General features: G+C 38.5%; 1 protein-coding gene and 1 long non-coding RNA gene across 4 annotated transcripts; one reads left to right on the top strand and one right to left on the bottom strand.

The window, feature by feature from the left end:
* Positions 1 to 251: 251 nt before the first annotated feature.
* ZNF800 (zinc finger protein 800) lies at positions 252 to 14,952 on the bottom strand. 3 transcript variants are annotated; one of them, XM_076329633.1, is made up of 6 exons: positions 14,882 to 14,952; positions 14,019 to 14,129; positions 11,692 to 11,787; positions 7,913 to 8,056; positions 3,168 to 4,929; positions 252 to 1,752 (listed from the first exon to the last, which is right to left on the bottom strand). In XM_076329633.1, coding segments are annotated over exons 2-6 (2,064 nt in total). In that variant the 5' UTR covers positions 14,080 to 14,129; positions 14,882 to 14,952; the 3' UTR covers positions 252 to 1,751. The 3 variants fall into 3 exon arrangements, with proteins under 3 accessions (XP_076185748.1, XP_076185735.1, XP_076185739.1); XM_076329620.1 differs by having other exon boundaries at positions 252 to 1,748; XM_076329624.1 differs by having other exon boundaries at positions 252 to 1,748; positions 14,019 to 14,126.
* A 333-nt stretch (positions 14,953 to 15,285) lies between these two features.
* LOC143156317 (uncharacterized) lies at positions 15,286 to 25,903 on the top strand. Its single transcript, XR_012994600.1, has 2 exons — positions 15,286 to 15,502; positions 22,857 to 25,903. It is a non-coding gene; the product is annotated as an uncharacterized LOC143156317 (long non-coding RNA).
* The last annotated feature ends 1,076 nt before the right edge of the window (positions 25,904 to 26,979 follow it).

Genomic DNA, 26,979 nt, shown 5'->3' with positions numbered 1-26,979 from the left:
GAGATACCTTTACAAGGAACAAAAAACCAGTATCAAGAGTGTTTTCTAAAAATATAGCAAGGGTCAACCATCAGTGTGGAGAAGTGTTCACTCCACAAGTGCCAAACTTTTAATAACAAAAAAAACATTTATTACAACAGAATATTACAAACAACTAGTTTCAGTGATCAAAGAGTAAAACTATACAAAAATGCAAACACTGTAATTTCCGATTGTGGAGCAATAGATATTCCAGGTTTACAAACACGACATCTTTTTGTTTATGCACACTTAAAAGTGATTTCCAGTCTGCTTTATTTTCCATCAAATACAGTACATTTATCCAAACAAAAGCATGTACATTCAATATAGAACATTTTGAGCAACAGCTACAGACCAGTTCCCATTCACAGTATTTTTAGTGCAATGCACTAACAGGGCCAAATATTTCTCTATCCATAAAAGTATTTTTACTCCTGATCTTGTGATCAACATTTTTAGATATATTTTATACAAAAAGTATATATGAACACGAGGCACCTCCCTAAGTAAGGGAGTGAACCTATATAAAAAACATGGTACTTCTTCTGATGTACAATACCTTTCAAATTGTAGCAATTTGACACAAATCACTAAACAAAATATTTTCTAAAAAGTAAAAAAAAAAAAACCAAACCAAACCACTGATGCATGAAACCTGCCAAGAATTTCATAATGGTAGGCATGCGACTGTTTTACTACAATCTTGATTAAAAAGTTAAAAAAAGGCATCTAAAACATTTTCCAAATTATACAAAGTCAAGTGCTACCTATAGTGGTCATTCATGATCTTGAGAGAAAAAGTATTTTAAGTCTCTCCCATACTATCCTCCCTTTTTATTAATATTTAATGAAATAAGCTAACATTGTAAGTGGTTGTGCACAGATTGTCTGTCTATAATACATCAGCAAATATTCACTACCTTCATATTAACATTAGTGTGTTGATCTTTCAAAAAATAAACTGAAAAAATAAACTGCAACTATCATTAAAGTGCTTGTGTATAATTTTTTTTTTAAAATTAAAGAATAGAGGAATGTGGGTATTCTTGTAAACTTCCTAGATGTTTACAAAGTTTTCCTATGAACCACATATGGAAACAAAATGGAGATCTTTTAAGCAACTTCAGTACAGTGAAATTCAGGATGTCCCAGAACTGGGAAATTAGTCAATATGAACAAACTGATGTTATGGCAAATACTAAAAATTAGTACAATTCAGCCAATATACACTACATTGTTTGCTCTTATACATTCATTTGTAATAAATTTAAAACAGTATATAACACAACATTTGCCAAAGTAGGATATCACAAAAAAGTTAGAGCTGTTCATCAATTAGCACTACCAGGGAGGACCAGTATGCACGATGAGCTCTCTGAAGATGATTTCCTAAACGAGGAACAAAATCTTCTTCCAAAGCTGCTGTTCATTAACTTGCCTCTGTACTTTTTTAATTTCAGAAAGTTCGTTCTATACTTTGTCAAACCTCAACTGCATAGAGATAACTGCTAATTTAGAAGCACATGTGCATTTCAACTACTTCGGTGTTTTGGGAGGAGGCACTGTCCTACAAGCAGTCAGGATGGTTATTAATTTAGTAAGAAAACAACAGCTTATGAAAATATTTCCTCCTTATAGTACCATTATCAAGATATTAGCGGTTCCAACAACAAACTAAAGTCTTTTTCATTCAAATGAACTCCAAACTTTCCGAACATCACTTGAACCTATCTGAGGAGAAATGGGAATAAATTAATACTTTCAGTTTACCCATATAATTCTGTTTTAAATTACACAACATAAATAATTTCTAAGGCTAAATTTTTAATTCTTGATCAAAATGCAGAAGTCACTCCTCCTCTCAAATTCAGCATAATTCAGGGTCCAGCTCAGTTCATTTTTGAAGTTCTGCCCCACTTAGCCAGGATTTGTTACGAAGTCACAAAAGCACCACATTACAACTTAACATAGCTGGGTGGCAATGCACTACAAAAGCTGAACTCAAATCAAATTACCTCCTGGGAAATAGCATTTCAGAGTGGAAACATAGAACAAGGCACATATACTTGGTTTTCTTTTCACCAAATATGCTACTAAGATAATTCTGAATAAGGATGTTAAAAACTCTTATAGATATCGCTACTGTCTCTCTTCATTACAACCATTTGTACAATCCCCCAACCTTCAGGCATCAGTCGGTCATTCTGAAATACAAACTGACCGCATACATACGTTATTTCCTTTTTTAAAAGGTCCTTTTAAAAATAGGCCATCTTTAACATGAAGGCTATGGAAAACTGAGAAACTACGAATACAACCCCTCCAAGTGTAAAAAAATTCCCAGAGTACCATATAAGCAGAAGTTTAGAAAATTCTTGGGCAGACTTCTACATATATTTAGGCTTAAAACAAAAATTCTTGACGAGACTCGAACACTTGAGAAAATAAATGACCAGAAGTCTCCAAACCCGTGCTTACATAAATAAGCATTAAAAGAATCAAATCCTAAATTTGATGATTTTAAAGGTGTTTGTAGGCACCTAACTCATACTGATTTTAAACCAAAGCAATTAAGCATCCAAATTACATTCCAAAAAACTGTTCTATGTCCTTTTGCTGACAGGGCATAGGCAATACACATTAAAATTAACAAAAACAAAAAATGAAAAAAAAAAAAGCACAACTGATAATTCCAATAAGTTCATAGAGATTTTTTCTGTCAACAGCTTTTACTGTAGTACTTTTAGTACTTCTTCAGCTGGGTCACAGAGAAGTTAATTAACAGGTTAAGTTATTCAAACCAAACAAAAGTATTGTTAAATTTAAAAAATTACTATTTTAGAAATGTAAGTATATTAGCTTGATTACAATAGATGTCTTAAGACAATTTAAAGAGTTGACTCAGTATAATCTATATTCTATTCCAACTTCCCTACAGTGACAAATTTAGAAATTAACTCTTTTCCAAAACACTAAAAACAAAATTTAACAAACAAATTTCACATCTAACTTAGCCGCTAATCCATAAAAATCTATGGAAAAGTATGTTTTCAGCAATAAATCAACAACAGCAAAAGAAAGGCAGTGGGTTTGTTTTGTTTTTTTTAAAAAAAAAAAAAGACAAAACATTTTTTCTTTTTCCTCACCAGACAACAGCTTTAGATCTTGTGCTTCTGCCTTTGGTTTTATTTTCTTCAGGTGAATGAGATACATTTGCTTTGTGGGTTTTCTTATGATGTTCTAGAAAAGCTTTCCTGGCAAATGCTTTCCCACACTTACTGCATCGGTGCAGAGAAAAGTTTTTTGTTACTTTTACTTCAATGCCAACGTCAGCTCCTTCATACTTTTTATTGGGAGAATTAGAGGTGACATCCTGTTTTGAACCAATCTGTTTTGTTTCATCCCTCTGAGGGCCCCTTTTTGTCACCTTATTTAGAACAAGATCAATTGGCTTTTTTATTGCTCTAATTTCTAAACTTGCAGTTATTTTCCCAAGGTAGCGTGGTGACTTTTTATGAACTACAGTTATATGCCTTATCACATCACGTTTGCGTCGTGTTTCGTAAGAGCAGAGTGGACACCTGTAGTATTTAACATAAATGTTATTTCCATCTGTGTGTAATTCAATGTGTTTTGTCAAGTTCTGTTTAGAAGTAAATTGGCGTTTACAGAGTTTACAGTAAAGCTGCTTGAAGTCAAAGCCAGCTGAAAGTTTTGGCTTCCTGGTTTTTTGCTGGCCACCTGCAGCAGATGTATTGGTTGATTTAGAGGTTGATTTAGTGGTTGATTTACAGGTTGATTTAGTGGTTGATTTAGAAGTTGATTTAGGGTTTTCAGGGTCCTGTTTAACTTTATTTTTCTGTGCTGACGGTGTGCTCTTTTTCTCATTTGAATGATTTGTTCCCTTTAATTCATTCTGTGGAGAAAGGGCAATGGAAGGGGGTGAAGGTTCTACAGAATCTGCTGGTTCAACTTTTACTTTTATTTCTGTGCCATTGGCAGTATTGTTGGGTCCTTTCTCTCTTTTAGAGTTCTTTCCAGAAAGAGTTATCTTGTGAACAATTTGCATGTGCCTTTTCAGCATTATTTGTGAACTATATTTTCTCTTGCACAGAAGGCACTTGCATGCAGTTAAATTGTATTCAGCCTTTGAAGACGACTTTTGTTTTCGGGTCTTAAAAGATTTTTTAGCAGAAACTGTATCCAAGAACAAAGGTTGCCCAGGCTTTGTAGCTATATCAGGAGTAATGGAATCCCTTCTTAATCCTCTATGAACTTCATCAAAATGCCTCCTTACATTGGCTTTTGTAGCAAATGATTTATAACATACAGGACAACTTCTACCTAATGTTACAAGAACATTCTTATTTCGTCCTTTCGCGGAGCACTGATTTGGTTTCTTTTTTGTTTCTATGTACTTCTTTAGCTCTTCCATCTTTTTTTTGTGCACTTTTCGAATGTGCCGGCGCACACTGCGTCGGGAATGAAATTCTTTCCTACAAAGGCAACATATTAACTGGTGGCCAAAATCAGAATTATCCAGAGAGTCCAACTCAGGATTTACTGCTGGAGGCTGCTCTTCAGGAGTAGGTATCACCTTGTTTGTAACAGGATCAGCAGGAGGTAATTCTACAGTCTCCCCAGCTGGGACTGGGGCTGGAGCTGAAAGAGTCTTGGGTTGCTCAATGCTGGGTTCCTGTATCTGTACTGGAGCTTGATCAGGGGTACTACTACTTTCCACGTTCTCATCTGGGCTATCAGTCCTTGATACATATTGAAATACAGCATTCTGATTAGTTTCTATAGGTTCCAATTTAATTACATATTCTTGCTTATCTACCCTTGGATAGATTGCTTCCAGGAGGTCATTTATGGCTTGACTCTGTTTATCATTTATATCCGGGAGGTCTGTGAAAAGAGGCAAAGATTTTTTTTTAATGATTTGGTAATTTCAAGTTATTTAAATCTCAAAGTATCTTTTAACCACTGTGTCAATTCAGTCACCAAATTTGCACAAATCCTGTATTTGTACTATTCTTCTGACCATTTATACTTAGAGGCTTTGAGTAATCATTGTTATCACATCAGTACGAGTTACTTTTTTATTAAAAGCCAATATTGGAGGTACACCCTTCTAGCATGCTAATGTAAAAGCCACCTAAACTAAAAATTAGTTTGCCTGGAATTAAACTGATCTTTCAAAATCTGTATCAATTGCAAAAATAACGTCATACAACTGAGCTTGCTCTGCAGGTGCGCAACTAAGCCTGAAGTATCATTAGAAACTGATTTTCCTATTGCTGGAAATAGGCATTCTCAATAAAGGAACCTAATTCTGGAAATGAGCTCTTCTCTGTGAATTCTGAATGGTCCTTAAGAAAGAATGAAACGTCTGTGTAACCTGAGCACTGCACGAAGATGTAAGTAGACAAGAGAGAACTTAACTTCCAGGACAGGGAAAGCTTTTAGTAATACCAAAGCAGTTAATAGGCTCAGTGATACGGTAAGATAGTAAATGTTAAAGACAGAAAAAGCCTGTATTATTCACGGGAAAAAAATTGTACTAATTTCTCAAAACAGTAAAAACTGAGCCAAAGAAGTTATTTTAAGAAAGAATAACTTCACTGAGGTTCACCAAAGGTTCATCCTGTGTTCTGCCCTGATAATGAGTTGGAGCAGACTTAAAAAGCAAGAAAGAAGGATACAGGGATTCTCCTTGTTTGTCTGATGCCAGTAAACTTCTCAAGCTGAAGTTTGCCTTTAAAGTACTGTTTTAATACACCTAGATTCCAAAAAGTTTATTCAAATGCTTTTGAAGCATTTCTATTCTTGGCTACCACAACGTTTAGCAGTGGTTTTTTGTTTGTTTTACCAGAAATACTGATAATTTTACTGTCTGGTAATTTTGCTGGATACCCCACAGTTTTTGTATTATGAAAAAAAAGAAAAATAAAGGATTGCTCCCATTTACCTTCATGTCATTCATGATTTTACAGGCCTCAGTAATATCCTGTTTTTAAATGCCAAATTAGTTCAGTGAACTAGTTCCCAGCATGATACGCTAAGCATCTACACTGGTGTAACTAAGAAGCCAAGGTGCTACAGCAAAAAGGTGAGGCTCTGAGACGATACAGTTCAAAATTATCCACAATGATTTGAAGATGAGATTCCTGGTAACAGCTAATTAAAAACCCACACTTAGTCAGGGTTGTTCTTCCACACTGCCAACAATACATGAAAAGAGTGTCAGTACAAGATATATGCTATTTTGCTGCTCAGAACCCATCTTTTAACACTGAATTTTTAACACCTTTTGCAGTCAGTTTCAAATGGGACTATCTATATAATTTTTATCACGGGTAAAAAGTCCTTCCTATTTTATAGCACCTTTTCAGACTACTTAATGACTACACTAACAGAATACATCTCAAAAAAGTCATCAGGGAATAGTCTTTGGAATTTTTCACCATTGGGATGCTGAACTTTTATTCTACCTCTCATTCAGTATCTTTTAATTTTATTTATTGAAAAAAACCTCCCACTTTATTCAATAATCATCATATATTTTATATAAAATATAAGTACTTATATAGTTTTATTCAGAACATGTAGTATTATTCTCTTCATTTGCACCCCTCCTAGTGAACAGTGAAATATGAAAGCTAACCAGCGAATTAAATGAAGGCTAGAAAGTCAGGAGCTGAATGGGAAGTCTTTACTCAGGGTAATCTTATTTTGCTTATAAACTTTTGCATCTAAGTCAGACGCACTTCTAACCTTGCTTTGAAAATACAACTCATCCCTTTTCACAGAGAAGCTCTGTGACTCTCTGCAACCGGCCAAGCACACTCATTTAAGGAAAGTGACAGTATTAGTCTTTTCACCTTCTCTTTCACAACATGAGCTGACACAACGTGGGAAAAGAATCGCCTGCATAAATTTGTCCGTTCCTAATTTTTGAAATATTGAGACAGGAAGGCATTAATCAGGAAAGAAAAATCTTCATTGCACCTATGTTGATCTAGTCAAGAGATCAAGATAGTTAGAAAGCTTTACAAAACATTTTTGAATGCTGGCACATTTTCAAATTATTCAGCTTTACTCAGATCAACAAAAAGTCATCACTGGAATGAGACTTTAATAAATTTCTTTTTCCATAAAAATATACTTCTTTATTTTTTCCTCATTATTTAAGTTACTTTCTTTTAATAATAAAGTTTAATTTCTACAACAAAGGTGGTGGGCTAGGCATGATCACATGGAATATCTTAAAGCAGCGTAAGGTGAGATGATGCGGTGGGAGCTAGTATTATTGAAGCACAGGTCCTTAAAGAAAAGGGTGAACTTTTAGTCTGTGTTTCATAATGAGTAAGACTGAAGGATTGCGTCCATGACACTGAACACTTCCCAAGTACAGGGGAAAATTATGGATATTGATCCAAGCCACTTTACAGGATCCAGCTGAAGTCCATCAGAGCTATGCCGATCTAAAACTGAAAAGCCTTGTTAGATCCACACTTTTCTATGAGATTCATGTCCCAGTCCTTTGGCATACTTTTCGCTATCTTTCACAGTAAAGAGGGAAAGCCAGGAAACAAAAAGGGGAAGAAGGAATAAAAAGTGTTAACAGTGACACTTTTCATTGAAAGGCCGGACGTATAAACTAGCTATCAAATTATGACGTTGACATGGGCCTCAGTTGTTAATGCATATTAAGTCAGTGCTGCAGCTTCTTTACTACCATAAAAGTGATCTACATATGTTACTATTGAGATTTAATTCCACTTCTTTTTGTGCATTTTGTTTCTGGTGTGTTTGTATAAATGGTACAGAAAGATAAGTTTCTCAACTTCAGATAGCTTTATTAAATATTTCAGTTAGTAAGACTTACTATCATCCATCTGGAGACTTGGAGGACAATAAAATTTTTTATGAGTAATTAAATTTGGTAATCCTCTGAAGAGACTCCGGCACAACTTACACTCAAAAATGGTGTCCACATCTTTTAACAAGATATGTTTAAGTTGTTTAGTTCCTGTAATAAAAGAAACGTTACACTTAAGGAAGGTTTTCTGTTCATCTTTTAAATTCACATCATCCCATGAAAGTGGAAACATTTTAAAACACGGCAATTATAACAGCATTTTATCTTGTGTTAACACTACTTCATTGAACTGTAAGTTTATGATACATACTCCAAGTTTCACTATGAAAACAAGACTAGTTTGAAAAAAAAAGTAGAAGTCAAAGATTACGCACATTACAGTTTACAGGGAAACTGCGATGATTTACGATAAAAACAGCTAACTTTAGGACGGAGTCCATACTACAGTATCTGATTGCTGCAATACAATTGCCCAACAGGAAAGAATAAGCACCTACAGCATTTAAAGAAGCCTGCAGTATTTTTTCTTTAAGCTTATCCAACAGTGATAAGAAAACAAGACATATACAGCTATTTCATGTAAAAACAGCACCCAGTAAGGCAAAAAACTAGAGCATACAATAAAACAAAGAGCATAATTAACAGGTCAAGAAATGTTACTACATCTAGGTATCTGACCCAAGATCAAGATGATGATGCTTAGGCAAGAAAGTAGTACTGCAGACATATTTTCAGCCTGCTGAAAGGAAAATACATATAATTTAAGTCAGAAAATTTTCTATTAAAATATGCAAGTTTTCCAGACTATTATACATTGTATATTAAAAAAAAAACCAAACCAGACACAGTTTGATCTAGCATTGTTGATGTATTCCAGCTTCTGCCTTACTTAAACTGTGAAACCTTTAGTTTAAGTTACACTTCAAACCCACTCCTTCATTTCTCATCTCACGAAAATTATGAACGTAATGCCTACAATTAGCAATGGATTACTAAATGATTAATACTTACCCAACTCCAAATTAGAAAGAAACACTAGCTAACCAAATTCAGCTAATTTCTCTATCTTGATTTTTTTCTTATAATGGAATAAATCAAAATTAATCAAAATCAATCAAAATTAGTCCAACAAGCAAGAATATAATGAAACTGGACCAAGAATAAGTAATATCAGACAACTATGAAACAGCATCAAGACAGTCTTCAAGCTGAAATAGAAGTTCAAGTTTTCCATCATCACAGACACTTCTTTTAAGAATTCCTTTTAAAGATCAAACCCAGAGTCACACTGCAGAACTATTTCCTAAACGCAACTCTTTCAAATATTAGTAATTTCATAATAACTAATAATTCTTCAGTATGAATGGGCCTTACCAAGACAACTTTTCATTTCTTGGTGTAATAGCAGTACTACAAAATTTTTTACAACCGAGTTTTAGCAAAGCACGGTGTCGTCTCCTTCTTCAACCATTGCTTAAAAATGGGACCCAAACTTGACTATCTGAGGCTACCGTCCAGTTTCTGTCCCCTCCTATGCCTTTCCTGGGCCACAGCCCTAGCCTCTTGTCTCTTCCTCTCACTGCTCTTTCTTCAAGTGTTACTAACCTCACCTTCATCTGACTTGTATTTTTACAAACGGACTACTGGACAAATATTTAGATTTAGTGAAAACCCCAAATTTAAAAATTGTACAGAGCTCCCTCAAAAGCAAGTTGTTTACTCGGATCTCACCAACCACTGTTTGAAATTCTGCATATAAAGAAAACCACTGAAAAAAACCTAGCTGAACAAAACTGAAGATGCTCCGTGTAGATAAAATTCCAGTAAGTTACCAAACGATGACTCAAACAAAAGGCCTCCAATTTGGTGATAGCACACAATAAACCAAAATTTGGCCATGCCGTTGATGCCTGCCCTAGCCACAAACCCCTCTCCCAAACAAACAAAAAAAAATTAATCTAATTCTCCACTATTTCCCAATCAAGGGACACACAAGTCCCTCATTCTCTCTCCTGTTATACTGATATTTCAGTCTCTTTCTGCTCAGGACTGAAATGTTTTTGTCTAATCCAAATTATTTGGCTTAAGAATTACTGGGCGAGATTAAAGGATTTATGACATACTGGAGGTCAAACTAGATGACACGGTAGTCACCCTGGCTTCAAACCATCCTTATGCAACTATGAAGCTTTTCACTGGTGGGAGTAAAAAAATAATTGGTCCTTTTGAATTAAACTGTAGACCTTTAGGGACTTCTGGAAACAACAAGTAAATTTAAAACATCCACTGGTTTTGTGGACACAGCAGGCAGAGAAAAAAAATAATCATCTCCATATTCTTCACCAACTGCAGATTGTGGCAACAAGCAGTCAGTCTTCTGCCAGCATATGCCGCCTCCAGCTTACTGAAGCCTTCTCTATTTTGCAGTTACATCTAATTGGGACAGGTGATACTTTGTCAAATTCTGTTAATATTTGTAAATGTTGACACTAGAATAACATCATAGTCACAAGAAATCAGTACAGAACATTGGTTATTACATATACTTCACTGGCAGAAATACCAATATTTATGCCTTTAGCAAACAATTTCATTTTTAGAAAAAAAATTCAGATTCAAATTCATCTGTTATTCTTAATGCTTTGGATGACAGAAGTTTCTGCTAAAACCGCTTAAATAGTTATGGACAATATGCTGGCTTTAATCTCTATTTCTTTACCACAAGAATCAAAATAGTTTCTTTCCATACTGAAATATTGCTTGCTCAAAACTAACCAGTAAAATCTTGGTCTAAGTCCTTTTGACTTCTGTCCAGCTTCCCTGGTGCAGATGACTGAAGATGTCAAGGTAAGCTATCAGTTTAACACCTGCCAGTGAGGACAATCTGGAAGTAGCCCAGAGAGAAGAGTACTTGCAACTAGTTCATGCTATTACCAGTAGAGATTCCATTAATCTGCTTCAAGCGAAAGAAGCCTGCCATGCATATCTGAGGCCTTAAGCAATCTCAACCAAAATAAAAAAGGTTACTAATGACGACTCTTACATCCAGTTTTTCTTCTTGTATTAAGTTGTTGAAACGCTAGTGGAGAACTTAAATATTGTGCCCTTTTACAAAACTCAGGCCAAACATGCATCCCATTACATAGCAGCGATGATTTACACATGAAACATTTCATGTATGTAACAGCTCTATGTGGAAAAATCTAGAAACATATAGATAGTAGCATTAAAGACATCGCTTTAATTTCTGTAATAACTGCTGTGTTCTTGCACCAAGGATTGCAAAAATAAAATGTTTGGTTTGCCATATCAGAAGCGTAGAAACAGCTAGAAAACATTAAAGGTTTCAATCATCTCTGGCATGCTCACCCAAATGCTCAGTTGTTATTCTTAGGTTCATTGCTATATATTGCAAGTCCCAAAAACAATCAAGGAACACCTTAAAAGTAACATGATAAAGCAATTCTAAAAAATTCAAGGTAGGCATTAAATTTTCTCTTCACCTCAGGAGTTTTAGGATAAACTCATTAATAACAGCAGGAGGGATGACACAAAGAAGAACAACAAACTAATTTTTAATGTTTTTGAAAGATAACTATACAGCAGGAGCTGTATCTTCGCTACTTTATATGAAAACCCTTATTAAAAGGAACAGCACCTAATTCCAAAAACCTACAAACAGTTTGCAAATATGCAGAAAGTCAGGTGTTCGTTATTTTAATATAGTAAATATACATCACTTAACAAGGTAATGAACTTCTTAAGAGTCAGACATAGTTTCATACCTGATCGAAAACACTCAATGATTTGTTGAATACCGGATTTTGATGTTTGCAGAGGCTGCTGTAATAACGGAGGATCACCAGGTTCCAACAGATGCACTGAAATATATAATGACAATAAGTCATTAGAGAACACTCAGGTGATTTTTATTAAGTTATGGATTTTCTGTGCATACAGTAAATTAGCTAAAAAAAAAAGAGGCCAGGACTACAGTAAAAGTTGCCTTACTCAGAAATTTTCATCTACATTGAATTAAAAAACAGTCAATACTGGATTTTCCAGCCATGATACCTGACAGTTTGCTGTCATTTTGATTATTTAAAGAAAATGTGTATTCAAAGCTACGTGTATCAAACACAAAACCATATAAATATATACAACCAAATTAACTCACTAGAAATTTCCAGCAATTAAAGCAATTCCCCAGAACAATCTACTTGACTCCCATCATTCAAACGGAAACAGACGTACAAAAAAGCATTACCAAATACTATACTTTGCAGCGTACTATGTGATTTCAGTGTTGCCAGTACGCACCTAAGCACTGAATCCAAATTTAAAGTAGCAATGATCAGAAAAAAGCACAAGCATAACTACGTAGTATATACCAAAAATAGCTATTATAATACTTTTAACCAGTAAAACCACATTCAAGAAATGCTTCTGGTTCAAGCAAACTGCTGAAGTAATACCTTATTTCTGAAGTTTCATTCCACATCACAATCTTTGTAAAATCTATTGAAACTAAAACATTTATCAGGATGATTATTAGTTATTCCAATACATAGTATTTATGCATATGAAAATTAATAGCATTCCATTGCTGTATATGCATATGGCAATTAAGCTTTGCCCAGAGCAAAAAACAAATTTAAATGAGTAAGAGCACTTATTCAAGCATGTGTTTGCAAAATCATTAGTTAAGTCTTCTTTTTAATTTCTTATTGACAAAATAACTAGCTTCGTACTTCATAAATCGGCTCCTACCTTATCCATTTGGTCTGATTTTTAATCCCATTGCAAGGTTTCCATTTTTAAATGAAGCACTGAGCATCTCTAAGAAATTTATTTTTGATAAAGAGCAGTAGAGGCATAGCATAAAACTATTCAGAAATATTAAGTACAAATAAGTTAAACACATTTTGACAGGAAAGTTGTTCTAAAAGATGTAAGGTTATAAATTCAAGCTGAAAAGAACATCAGAAAGAAAAGCAGTCTAAGAACGATAGAATGAACACTCCACCCAACTATGCTGGCCCCATAATATACTATTATATAAACGAACACATAACAACCATTACAAATCAGCTAATCGTTTGGGGATCTCTAACACAATGACATATTGTATTCTACCAGCCTATTCCCTATTCTTCAAAATGGTATATTTTGGTTTGTATACTGCCTCTAATATGCATGTGCAACACCCACTGACATCAAGAGGAGTGACATACGTGAAGCAGACATAACACATCACTGATATTTGTAAAGCAAGAAAAGTATCTTAGCTTTTATAAAGCATTAGAACAACTCAAAACCATTTCATCTTAAACACAAAGAAATGTTTCTACTAGCTGAACAATACCTACTCTCAAATTACATTTAATTAAAGCAGCATTATGAAAGTTGCCATGCTCACGCTTTCAACTATTAATTCCCCAAACTGATGCCTGTCTTTTCAAAACACAAGTGAAAGCATCCAAACAACAAACTCTACAACAAGCCAACAAGAACGGAACCAGATTTCCTTTTAGGCTACCAATTAGAACAGTAGTCAGAACAATTACAAAAAAATCTAGCAAGTTGGCTGAACCTTCATAGTATTCATTATACTTCCCACTTATGGCATCTTCCATGTCACACAGCAATAGAATGCAAACAGCCGTTTCAGGACTTGGGTTTTTTTTTTCTCCTCTGAGAATGAGATCTTCGAGTTCATCAGAGCTCACCAGAGAAGATGTAAAGTAAAAACACAAACAGCAAATTCAAGAGATTGCCAGAAACGTCATTTTACAAAAAATTCAGAATATTACACTTTTGGGAAAGAAAAAGGCCAGTTGTTTTACACAACTTCTTGCCTTCCTCTGCTCACTGCATACAGTGTCCATGTGGTGGCTTGGGGATTACTGCATATCCTGCAGGAACTGAGAAATTATCTTCCTGAAATAATTTCAACATGACAGTTCAAGGATATCAAAAAAACATTCCCAAACAAATTTCAGAAACTTTTTACATCCAAAACTGTCGCTAATGATGCACATTTGCAACATCACAACAGTTTCCCCAAGCTTTTAACGAAGGAGCTAAGTAAAACAGCCAAAGCATCACACACCTGGTTCACAGCATCCATGGTGACGGTGGTCAGTCTGACAACACTTGTCCCTTAGAGGCATTTTCCGTGCACGCGACCTACTTTCCTTCTACATCCAGCAGCTCGTTTCTGCTAAAATAAGCAAATTAGCTGTCACCCCCGAAGAACAGGCGGCTCGGGAGAGCGCTCACCTCGCACGCCCACTTCCTACAACGGCACCGCCGGAGCAGGCCAGGAGTCAGCGGCACCCTTCGCGCAGGAGAAAGTTTCCATTGTTTACAGCAGGTCTCACAACGCCCTCTGCAACGGCCGCTGCGGCGAGCCCGGCCGCACTGCTCCGCTCCCTCCCGCCCGGGCCCCGCCACCCAGCGCGGCCCGGCCCGGCCCGGCCCGCCTCGGCCACGCGCGCCCGCCCGCCGCCACCTGCGCCTCGGCCGGGGGAGGAGAGCCCCCGGCCGCCGCCAGCCCAGCCGCCGTCCTCCCCGCCCAGCCGAGCCCAGCCGCCCGGCCCCGCGCCCCCTCAGCGGGCGGCTCCCGCCGCGCCGCTCTCCCGCCGCCCCTCGCCGCGCTCCGTCCCCACCTCCCAGCCCTCCTCCCGCAGCCCCGCCGCCGGGACGACGTCCCTCAGCTCCCGCGGGACCGGGCGGAAAGCTGCGTCCCCGACAGCCAGCGGCCGCAGCCCGCCCGCCGCCGGGCCGGGCGCCCCCCGCGGCGCTGGCGGAGCCGGAGCCGGAGCCGGAGCAGGAGCCGGGCGCGCCCGCCGTCCCGCCACGCGCGAGCCCGGGCGGGGAGGGGCGAGCGGCCGGCAGGTGACAGCGGGCGCCAAGCGCCGCCGCCCGGAGGGGGATGGCGCGGCGGGCGGGCCGCCGCGGGCGAGCCCCTACCTGGGGGAGGACGGCCGGCTTTCCCCTCCCCGAATAAAACTTTATTCTCCCCTGTCCCGCCAGAGCGGCGGCCGCTGACCCCGGAGCCGGATGGGCACAGGCGCAGGAAGTGACTGCGGTCCTGGCGGCGAGGGGCCGCGCAGTGCGCAGGCGCCTCGCCCGCCGCTCCCCCGCCCGGGCCGCACAGGTGCCAGGCGGCGGCCCGCGGCGTGGCGGATGCGGGGCGCGCCGCCGGGACGGGGCGCGCGGCGGCGGGTTGGGCGGCCCGGCCCGGCCCGGCCCGGCTGGGGATGTGGCGCTGGACTGCGGCGGAACGGCGCGGCTGGGCGCTCCCCCGCCGAGGGAGTCGCAGGAGCGGCCTGAGGCGGAGCGCCTCGCTGCAGGGGTTAACTGCCGCGCGGAGGGCTCGGCGGGCGGCGGGAACCGGCGCCTTCTTTGCCCCCGTGGGGAGAAAGGCTCGTCGCGAAGCTCTACACACGCCGGTGATGTGCAGAGCTGCCCCCAGGGCACCGGTGCTCGGACAGCAGTGGGAGCAGCCACCATCACCTGAGGTGGCGTTTCTGCCCCGTCTCAGCCTGGTCGCCGTTATTACACTTTTTAAAAAAAAGACCAGTACTTCTGGTAAGTTCACCATGGAAAAAGATAGATCAATGTTTTCAGCACCTGGAGGAAAGACTCCCTTTTCTGAGAGAGATTCGTGTGATGCGTATTCCAAATATTGGCAAGAGGACGCTGGCGCGCTGTAGTGAATGCCCGGGCAGCTGGTGTCTCCAGTTACGTTTCCACAGGGTGTCTGCTTAATCCCGCGCCCTGTTGGTGCACTTCTCTTAGCAGCTTGGGTTGGTGAAAAGGTAAAAGGTAACGCTCAGTTTTTGCCAAAGGAAAGGACACGAGTAAGTCTTCTTCCACTTACAGAAAAGCTTCTGTCGTTTAAGGAAAACCTTTTGTAAGGAAATGTAAGGAATAAGCACATCATTACAGAAAAAATGCTGAGTGATGGTACTAATGTGGAAACGATATGTCAGGCTTTGGCTTGTGGTAGAATTGCCTCTTAATGGAGATGGGATTCATGGGTTCAAAGTTCAAAGTCAAATCTACTGTCCCAGGTTAGAGTAAAATGTCTAACACTGTTTCTCAAATCAGGAATTGAGAGAGCTTACCATCTGTGATCATCAATTTGTAGGCAATAAAGTCTTCTTTTGAAATACGGACGTTGATTTCACCAGTAAGTCCTCTATTTCCAAAGCAGCAGGAGGCCAAATTCAAACTCCAGAAAGTCCATCTGGGTTTCAGTTAATGAACTCGAGGCATCTTAAGTATCAGAGAACAGTTCAAACAGCCTAGTGCCAAGTAGCACCTTAACTCCAAAGTACAGCAGAGGTCGACTGAAACCTTCATGTTAGGCATCCAAACACAGGTCTTTGCATATATCTGGAGGTGCTGTCATCTTGATGAGCTTAGCTACATCCTGAGCTCTGCTGCCTTTTAGACAAAGACTGCGAGAGGCTTAAACTCCACCCAGACGCGTAGCTGCGTTCAGCCCATGTATAACACACTTGGGTAAAACTGCAAAGCTCATGGGTAACAAAGTGCAAGGAACACAGCTGTCAACTCTTTCTGCACAATAGCCTACTGACTGTTGTACTTGCCCAAGAAGTAAAGAACTTGGAGAATTAACATTCCCCACCTCCCAGGAGAGGTGGATAGCAGGTTCAAAGTAAGATCATCTTCTATTCTTGCTGATGCCACTGTGCTACAAATGTTGAAATAGTAGAGTAACAGCAGCTTAACTTTGCATCTTGGGCATTACCATGAACATGGGTAGCCTTGTTACCAATATTACTGAGTGAGCAAAAATAAGAAAGAGAAAAGCAACCTGCAAATCATAAACTCAGCAGTGGAAATTCAGAAACTTTTGGTTGTATTTCAAGTGACTGGAGAAGTTATAACAACTTTTCTGAGTGTTAGAATGCCACCAGCTAGCACAAGAAAGAAGCAAACATAGTCATTGTTCATTTCCTGGTAAACTCCCGGCAGAAAGAACTGTGGTAACAGAAGTCTGCTAATCTTTATTGACGTCTTACAATCCCAGCCATCATCCGTCTTAGTCTCAAAAGGGAGATCTGTTTCATACCTTTCCAAAAATAATCCAAAAGTCCACCCCTGCCTCAGAAAAGTCTTGGCAAGGCATGGTGTCTTCAAAGGTGGGCTATCCAGTAGTAGTTCCTCCACCTGTTCCTTGAACTTTACTGGTGAAATCTAATAAAATTTCTCAAGATTCAGCTCATTTATGGGGACAATGCTTAAAGATCTAAACAGTGAGAAAAGGAATCCAGTGCAGGTGAACCACTGCATAGAATCAAGTGTTGGAGAGCAAGAGTGCCTGCCCAAATCAGTGGCAATAGTGTTCCTCAATTCAGCACCCCAGTGAGGCATTTTTTAGCCTGCCATAGTCCTTTGCTGAGGTCCAGCTCACTGTAGAATATTTTACTGTAATAGTCATCTCTCAAATGTTGAGTTACCTTGATATCAGCTTATAAATGTCATCTTCTAGGTGCAAGGATAAAGGCAATGGACAAAGCAAAAGCTTATCAGTGCTACTTCTGCCAGTTCTGTAACTGTTAATTCCTCTTCAGCTTCAGAAAAATTATGATTTCTTACATATCACATGCACAATTTTAGATACAGGTCAAACCCCATATAAAATTATAGTGCAATTTAGGCTGGAGGTCATCTCACCCAGCTTCCTGCTCAGAGCAGAACTATCTTCAAAGTCAAATCAGGTTGCTCATACCCTTGCTCTATCAAGTCTTGAAAATCTCCAAGAGTGGAGATTCCATAGCTCCTTTGGGCTGCTTCTTCTGTGTTTAGCCACTCTCACTGTGAATTTTTTCTCCTTCTATCCAATCAAAGTTTCTCTTTTTGCAGCTTATGGCCATTCTCTCTTGTCCTTTTCCTGTTCACCTCCGAAAAAAATTCTAGTTCCACCTTCTTAATAACCCCCCACTCAGTGAAGCATAGGGATTACAGCCTTTCACAGTGTTCTCTTCTTCAAGATAAAGAATCTGAGTTCCTTCAGCCTATCTTTATGTCATATGCTCCAGCCCCTGGAACCATCTTGGTTACCTTCTTCTGGATACTCTTCAGCTTCTAAGTATCTCTTGCATACTTGGGAGCCCAAACTGGACACAGTATTCCAGATGTGGCCTCACAAATGCCAAGTAGAGGAGAAAAATAATTTCCCTGCACCTGCCGGCAGTACGCTTGTTAATGTAGCATGGTATGTGGTTAGTCTTCATTACCTCAAAGGTGCAGTGCTGACCCTCGTTCAACTTTTTCATTGGGACCCACAGGTCCCTTTTTGCAGAGCTGCTACCTCATTAGTTAGTCCCCAGCCTACACCATTGCATGGGTTTTTTTTGTCCTGGGTGCAAGACTTTGTCCTGTCAGCCCATTCTCCAGCCTGTTCAAGGTCTCATACAGCAACCCTGTCCTCCAGCACATCAGCTACTCCCGCAGTTTCACATCATGCGCGTGCTGGGGGTGCATTCCAACTCATCATCCAGATCACTGAGTATGTTAAACAGCATAAGCCCCAATATTGCTCCTTGAGGAACACCACCCATAACTAGCTGCCAGTAAGATTTCAAACTACTGACTGCAACCCTTTTGACCCTGACAGTCCAGCCAGCTATATGTAGCTGTAGTCTTCCTATTCTTCCTATTCTTCCTATTCTATATGTAACTTGTAGTCTTCCCACCCAGTTACATTTGGATTTGGCTAGAGGGGTGCCATAAGAGCGCATGTGGAAACCCTAGCTAAAAGCGAGGTAAATGTAGCCTCTGCTTTTCCCTCGTTCACAGAGCAGCTCATTGCATCATAAAAGACAATGAGATGGGTTAAGCAAAATTTGCCCTTCTGCCTTCCCCCTCTCCAGTTTTAGTAATTCAATTAGACTAAGGTTAAGTACTCTACTAGTTTCTTGCGGGGGGAGGGAGGGGGAAGTTGCTTGGTTTTGGAGGATAGCCAAATAGCAGCTGAAATCTTATTCTATCTTAAATGCATTTTTATAACTTTTATGTTCCACTCTTAAGGAAGACAAAAAATGGGCAGTGTTGCATGCGTGTATGAATGTCAGTAACTTAGTTGACCTTGTAACTTGTTTGTGGGTGGAAGAACCTAATCTGTATATTGTTGTGTTTAACTCATCATGTAGTTTATAATGTAACCAATTAGTGATGTGGGCAAGCAAATGCACCCAAACTTTAACCAGTCAGATAGCCAGTCACGTGCAAAGTGTCTCTGGTACAGATAAAAGTTGCCAGCACAGATCAGGTGGTTCCACGTGACCTAGCAGAAGATGCCTTCAGGAGGATAATTGCAGAGGGGAGTCCTTTCAGCCAGTGACTGGCCATTGTGTATGAGAACTTCGGATCAAGGTGTCAAAGATCCCAGTAAAGCTCACTTCACAACACTGCTGCAGTTGTTCATCCAAGAGGATAAACTGGAACTAAGATCCAATTTGAGTTTCATTGTGTAAGTGAAGAACAAGCAGATGATGTTGCCTGACTTTGAAAAATGGAATATTCCTCCATTAAATATGAATGATAATTGGAATCTGTAAATACCTTATAATGAAACTTATTGAATAAAAACGGTGGGGCAAAAACTGGGTAAACTTTATTTTTGTCTTATATAGATAAAAGATTCAATGAAAATAAAAAACAGATTTTTAAATCAATAAGAAGTAATTCTTCACACAATCCATAATTAGCTTGTATCCAGTGAACATGGAAATTCACGGCTAAGCCATATAGTGTTAAAAAGTGCAGGATGCTCTTCCATATAACAAAGATAAGGATGAAAATCCTTTTGATCCATTTCATGTAAATTCTAGGCACAAAATACATTATTAGGGGAGGGTCTTTTGAGTTTAGCTTGTTTTCTGGCTAATGTTCTCAACCAGCAGACTTTGAAACAGCATCTTTATTTATTCATTGCCTTTTAGATGATATGGAACTGGTGAGATGTTTTGAACTGAGAGTTCTGTTACAACTTGATGATCAAATTCTTTTTTAATTGTTTCTCTGTTGTGGTTAATGGCTTTGAGAAATCCAAAATTCAGAACAATTTCCCGTAGTTACTGGATTGTGCTTCCAAAATGTATAATGAAGTATTCTAGCAAGGGAGGTATTTTTGGTAGAGGATATCGAAGCATTATCTCAAATAGTTGTGATAGTAGGTTTAGTGTCCACTGAGAGGTTTTGTTCTGCCAAAGGGCTGGTAGTAACACCTGCTGAGATGCCTTGCCATCTGTTTATACATCTAAGAGCTGTTAGATTTGATTAGTAAAACTTTTCCTCATATGCTGTGACCACTGACATTTTTTTCTGTATTTGGGATGCATTTTGGATGAAGCACCTGGCTTCACAGTAGTTTTTCCTAGGAGAAAATAATTCTAAGTTTGAGTGAATTAATGCTGTGATGCTGCACTGAGCAGAGTTCAGTTTTGCAGAGATGAAGGTAAAGTTGCATAAACTCTGAAGGATCTCACACGTAACGTGCGCTAATCAAGCAGTGTCACAAATCACAGTCATCAAGCATTTCACTGCAAATACAGATATTCCAGCATTCCTTAATACATCGCTCTTAGTTTATCTTGCTGATTTGATGTGGCTTCATCTAATGTTCTCACTGAAACCATCCCATGATGCACTGTACATTCATAAACTGCAGATTAAACAAATTTTAGACATAGAAGTCTGAGAGCAATTCAGACTGTTTCAGGCACATTAAGACTCCTTTGTTAAGAGTCTCTGTGTCCGTGATGGCCAGATGGGTAGAACACTCACCAAGGAAGCAGAAGACCTTGATTTCTGAATCCTAAACTACAAGTTAGAGACCCTTTTTGTTAAGCACAAGGCACAGTTCAATCAGGAATGCAAGAGCTGGGGGGCTAAAGAGAGATTAACAAAGACAGGCTGATTCTATTGAGAATGCGATTAACTTGGGGAAGGGGTAAAACAATACTGAGTTCTGGTTGCAATTCCCAGTGCTGTTTATTTATTTATATCCAATGATGTTTAAATAGGAAATGAATAAACAAGTCTTTAGAGCACAGACATGTTGACTTTCAGATAAAGGTGGGATCACTTAGACAACTCTAAGTTGTTTTTTCTTGGGTCAGTCACTGCGAAAAAGTACGTTAAAAGTTTTTTATGCACTACAAATGAAATGATGTGCACTAGTTCTCCTCAGGCCATTTTATAACCCAATACAACTTGCTTACAATATTCACAGTTTTAAACTGTGTATGTTTATATTCCTTGTGTTTTTGGTGGAATCTTAAAATTAAATTCAGTTATATTGGATCAAATTTACATTTGCATAATTGCAATGTTTACACTATCCTTATACCTTAGCCTTGACAGTATCTTATGGAAAATCCCTGGGCTAGAATAATTCTGAATCTTACTCAATATGTATTCCAGTCTAACAAGCAGCTGCATCTTCATGCTCTGTTCCCCAATTAACACAAAGCTTCATTACCCTTTTGGGACAAAAATAAACTGCTATGTGTATTACCTTACCCATAATTCATTTATTTACAAAGTTAGTAAAACTCATAAGTAATGAGACTTCTCATGAGGTCTAATTCCCTTCTGTGCTTTCTGGAGCACTACTATAAAGTTTAGCAAAGGGAACAATTTGCAACTAATTTCTCCCCTAGGAGATCCTTGTCATCATTTGATCACAGATTCAACCTATTCTGGTTTTTCCCCTTTATACCCTTCAGCTTTGATTCCTAGTTGCACAGTGACACAGCTTCACATGGAGGCAGGAAAAATTTTGTGCCCTAGAAGTATTTAGCTCATGATTACAGCGCTTTTGTGGAAAGCATGAGCTGGTGGTTCAGTCTCCAGCAAGGCTGCATGGGGACTGGAATCCAGGTTTCCCATTTCAGTGCTGCATCTTCTTCTGACAGTGGTTTCTGGCAGAAGAGTTAGATAGCATACAGAGTAAATGGGTTTTTTAGAAAAAGTCTGTGTAGCTAGAAACAACTGAGAAGAAAAACTTTAGCAAACTGCAGGTGACAAGAAGCGACCATTGTAACACACCAAGAAGACATTCTGAATCATCAGATCAGTGTGGTCAGTAACACTCTCTTACAAGTAACAAGGAAAAAAAAGTCTAACTGCATTGAAGATGTAGCTTGGGTAGTTTTGACTGGGACTTCAGCACTTGTGCCATTGGGAACTTAACCTCAACTAGCCAAGTTCCAGTATTCTCGTTTCTTCCCCGTGGATCACTAGCAGGTACAGCATGATTTGCAACTTTAAAATAATTTGTCTTACATAGCTTTCTTTAAGAAAGGCATCATTCTGTGCAAATATTCTCCTCTTCTTACTTTTTGTTCCCTTAGTTTACTGTTACCTACCTAGCTGGGTAAAAAGGTATGCTTCTCACAGTACAGCTAGGTTATTTAACAAAAGAATTAATCTAATCAAATATGTTAGGAAACATGAAAGACTTGCTTACAGTATTATATAATGAATTTGCGTCTTCTTACCATATTCAGTTTTCAGCCAGTCCGGTGATTTTTTTTCCCCTGTACAGTCTTCCTGTAGAATGAACATGAAGTTAATTTAATTCATGTTCTCATCCCTGATTAATCTGATTAATACAAAATACAAACAGATATGCAACACAATGAGATGCATGCTTTTGGAAATCATTTAATTGAGACAATCATATTTTAAGGGTTTAGTTATACTTATGATGTGCACTAGGAAATGGAGAAGAATGCATCTGAATAAGCAATTTGAGGCCAAATGCAGACCTGGTCTAGTATGCTGATTCACAAGGTGATCATGTTCTGTACCACGTAGTGTATATAAAAACTATTCCGATTTATGAATCTAGTGAAGTTTAAAATCAGTATAAAGCATTGCCAGCTGTCTCTTTCTTCTGTAGGTGGTGGCAAAGGATGCAGACTGTTGAAGACAGAAGAGAGAGGAGGGAAGAGAAGACAGAAGAATTCCTAATCCTTTCAGTGGAAAAGATAAAGAAGCATAGTCCTAAGCATATCTTGAAATGTGCTGGTGAGGGGAAAGTACTGTAGAAAATTGGACAAGGCCATATGTTTCTCTGTGTGTGCATATGTATGCATGTGTATGTACACATGCAGTCGTATGGATATAGAGTGGGAAGGGGTAGGAAGCAGTAGGGTGTGGGGATATAGTTTAGAGAAATAGGAGCATGAGAGAAATATATCTGGGAGGAATATCGGAGAAGGAAAGTGAGAATAAGAGAGATTCATGAGAAGAGGGGAGAAAGAATTGGGAAAGGCATAGAAAAGATTTAGAATGAAAGGAGGTAATAAGGTGCAATAGCCTGAAAATAATACAGGCAAGACTGACAGCAAGAAGTATAACAGAAAAGAGGAGGAAGAAGTAGGAAGTCAAGAAAGAAAGAACAAGCAGTAGAATTCATTAAGCCAGGTTTCCTGTGGTTTTATGACTTGTAATGAGATTATCCTGTTTGCTGACCATTTTCTTAGCATTTGCAGTAAAATCAAGCAGGAGGTATAAACATAAGCATCCAGGCCCTGGGTCTGATCAGAGCAACAGTGCTTAGCAAATCCAGAAACAGTAAGATTACTCAAAAAGGAAGCAACTATTTTCATAAACTTATTTATACATGTGTATGTGTCTATATGTAAATCAAGTCATATATTGCAGGACAATAGCAAACTTTTAAATTTTGTTTGAGAAATTCTGACTTAATTAGCACACTTGCAAGATACTACTCAACATCAAGGAACAAATACAAGTACTTCGAGATGTCTGAGGACAAACCATGAAAACAAAAAAAATAAGAAAACTGAATTTCAGAAATAATACTGTCAAAAATCCTAGGAACAAGAAGTTGTAGAAATCCAATCTATAAATTAGTTAAATATAACTAACCCAATCAGTATGAAAATACTGTTTCATATAAAAAAGGACTACAAATGATAAATCATATGATGAACTGAAAGAAAAATGAAACAGTGCATGGCCTGATGAATACCAGTGATAGGCAGCTGATAAGCTAGTCTACGTATGTCTAAGAGAGAGCATATCCATACAAATGAACTGAGGTGCAGCTCTGCCCTGAGTGGGAGACTGATTGGGTTTCTACACTCTGCCTGGCTCCATTCAGCTTGTGGGAATGTTGTAACACTGAGACCTTGAGCACTCTGTCGAAATTGGTTGAAATTTTCAAGAAGGTTCCAAAGCTATTGCAAGACTTGGACTGACAGAATGTGCAACAGAGTAAATCTTGCTTCCTCAGGAAGTGAGGCTAAAACTGTAGAAAAGCAAAAAGAGATGAGAGATTTATTCAGATAGACAGTTGGTTGCCACTACATTAAAGCTAAATGCAGTTTGCATTTGCACTGCAGATTAGATTTGCTTCTTGGATAGCAGTACATGGCATGTCTAATTTGGACTAGAAGTCCAAAATAAAGGACACTTTCATTAAAATAAAGTCAACGGCAATAAACTGAAGGTACAAATTGGGAGGTACAAAGCACAACACAAATCTGGACAAAAGAGACTGTACAACAAATGTGACAGAAAGATTGACACAAGGCTGTTCCTATTTCACTGTCCAAAATCTGTGAATGCATAAGAAAGATATACACTAAAAAATCAGGAATCAGAAGATTAAGAAGTGATGACAGAAACAGTATTTGGTAATAAAAGAAGTGGGCAGTTACTTCAGTAGCAACATATTTCAGCAGCCTCCATTCAAGTTAGAATTAGACAGCAATGACAAATAGTCTCAAGGAATCAAACCTCAAAACAGAGAATGAATCCCTATAATGAGCAGGACTGATCTGCTCTGATGCTGACCCACTGGGTCTCTCTTTCACATTTTGACAGTACATGTGTGAATGAAATTTATGCTAATGAAACTTAACCGAACTGAGATTGGCAGAGGATATTCTGGCAGAGGTTGTTTTGTCCATGAAGGAGTGCATCGTGACTCTTGCTCAAACTGTTCTTATCCCACAACTTTTACTAATTTATTTTTTTTAACATATTAAAGAAAAGGTTGGTGTGCAAATCAGCATTTTTTTCATTCATCAGCTTGGCACACTTTTCTGATCATTCCTCAAAAATAACTTAGGATGTGATATTTAATTGGCCACTCAAAATATATTGTCCAAGCACCATGCCAGCTGCCTCCCAGGTGAATTAATTCTGTCATTTGCTTCACTTATAATACATCTCCTTGAACTACTGCACAGTTAATAATCGTATTGTATTAAGGAGTATAGTTACTAGAGAATAGTTCTGAAAACCAAGTGAATGTGGTCTTATCACTAGCCTGGTGAACATGTTGTGTCTCCCAATTTTAACTGTCACTTAGAGTATGTAGCATAGACTGGGTCCCAGACAGCTAGTGAATTCAGCTAGTTATGTGCAAAGGAATAAGCTATAGCCCATAGAGGATTGTAGTAGCCCTGGGCTATTACATAGCAAAATAGTTGGATTCCATTAACTCAGCATCGATGTTAACGCATCCTGTATTATAAGATACAAACATTGGAATAGGGTGAACGCACTGTTTGTGTTTAAAGAAGAAGAAAAAGACAAGCCAAGGACTTAACAAACCTGTCAGTTTACCTTCAGTCCCCCCAAATACTGAAGCAAGTAATGGAAGACACTATTGTTAGGCATTTAGAAGATAAAGGGGATATGTAAAAGCCAACATATACCTGCCAAGTACAAATCATGACAAGTCATATAACTTCCTTCTTAATGAGTAATAGGCCTTGAGAAAAAGATAAGTGGAATCTAGCAGGATTTCAGGAAGGCCTTTGATGTTTTCTTATGTGGGATTCTCATTCATAAGCAAGCTAATGTGACTAGAAAACCACAGGCAAAGAGAATTTATCAATGGTTTACTGTCAAACTATAAAATTGTATTAAGACTCTATCCTGGTCCAATACCATTAAATATGTTCATTCATAACTTGGTATGTTTGCTAAATTTGTAGATGATATTAAGCTGAAGGATCTGCAAGCACACAGAAGGCCGGCATGAGAATTTAAAATTATTTTGATGAATTCAAAGAATCATCTACAAAAAGAAGACATATTTCAAACTTGGAAATGTGAAATTCTGCTCTCAGGTAGGAATAGACACTGTGTGGGTGGCACGCAGGCATTAATAATTAAAAAAATTCATAAGGGGAATAAGGTAAAGATGCTACCAGAGTGTGTGTGTACATGAATCTGTGAATTATATTCCTAAGTAGGAGAAGTATAATATTAGAGCTACAGTTTATCAGATTACCAAAATGGTGACAGTTATCACAAACTGCTAAAGAAAATAGTGAGGTAGAAAATAATAATAATGAGAGATTTCAATTATTTTCTGTCATGCGATTAAGATCCCCAGAAATCAGGAAGCAGGTGTGAATAGGCCATCTTGAGATGGTAAAGGTTATGGACAAAAATGAGATGAGACTTCTTCAACAGTCACATTCAAATTTTGAGAAGAAAAGGAAAATTTGAAAGAAGCAGGTAAAAGAATGTGCATTGGATTGGAGACTTTATTAAAACATCATGTTATAGGCCAAGAGTCAATGAATACCCTCAAATATGAAGATATCAAAAGCATTTAAAACTGAAACACTAGTGTGATTAAACCACAAAGGAAGATACTAAAATATAGAAATAAGTTCCAAAAAAATGTAGTCATGTCCAAAAGAGGAAAAAAACAGAAGAAGTGATGAGTCTGAGAAACTGTCTCAATTCAAACTATCAATAAGAGGTTTTAGAACAAACCAATAAAATTAACCATACTAAATTACAAGGACAAGTTGGTAATCATCCCACAGTTGTATAGAAATTAAAACATGAAATTGCTGAGCAGTTGTACTGCGGTACATAACCCGTGGCTTAAATCAGCCTCTTAGGGCCAGAGGTCTGGACACTGACAAATGTGACACCAAGCTTAAATCAGGCTCCAAGAGAAATTCTGAGTACTACTGGCCCATAAATCTGATTTATATTTTCAATCAGTTTTCTTTCTACATAAT

This window comes from Aptenodytes patagonicus, chromosome 1, assembly GCF_965638725.1.
Source record: "Aptenodytes patagonicus chromosome 1, bAptPat1.pri.cur, whole genome shotgun sequence".
NCBI lineage: Eukaryota > Metazoa > Chordata > Aves > Sphenisciformes > Spheniscidae > Aptenodytes > Aptenodytes patagonicus.
Note: the sequence above shows the minus strand (reverse complement) of the source record. Positions and strands in the feature narration are given on the sequence as shown.

Coding starts and splice junctions, on each gene's coding strand:
- ZNF800 (XM_076329620.1), bottom strand. CDS start 14,079: ATGCCTCTAAGGGACAAGTGTTGTCAGACTGACCACCGTCACCATGGA. Junction 11,788..14,018: donor CCATGGATGCTGTGAACCAG/GTGTGTGATGCT, acceptor TATATATTTCAG/TGCATCTGTTGGAACCTGGT. Junction 4,930..7,912: donor AAGTCTCCAGATGGATGATA/GTAAGTCTTACT, acceptor CTCTTTTCACAG/ACCTCCCGGATATAAATGAT.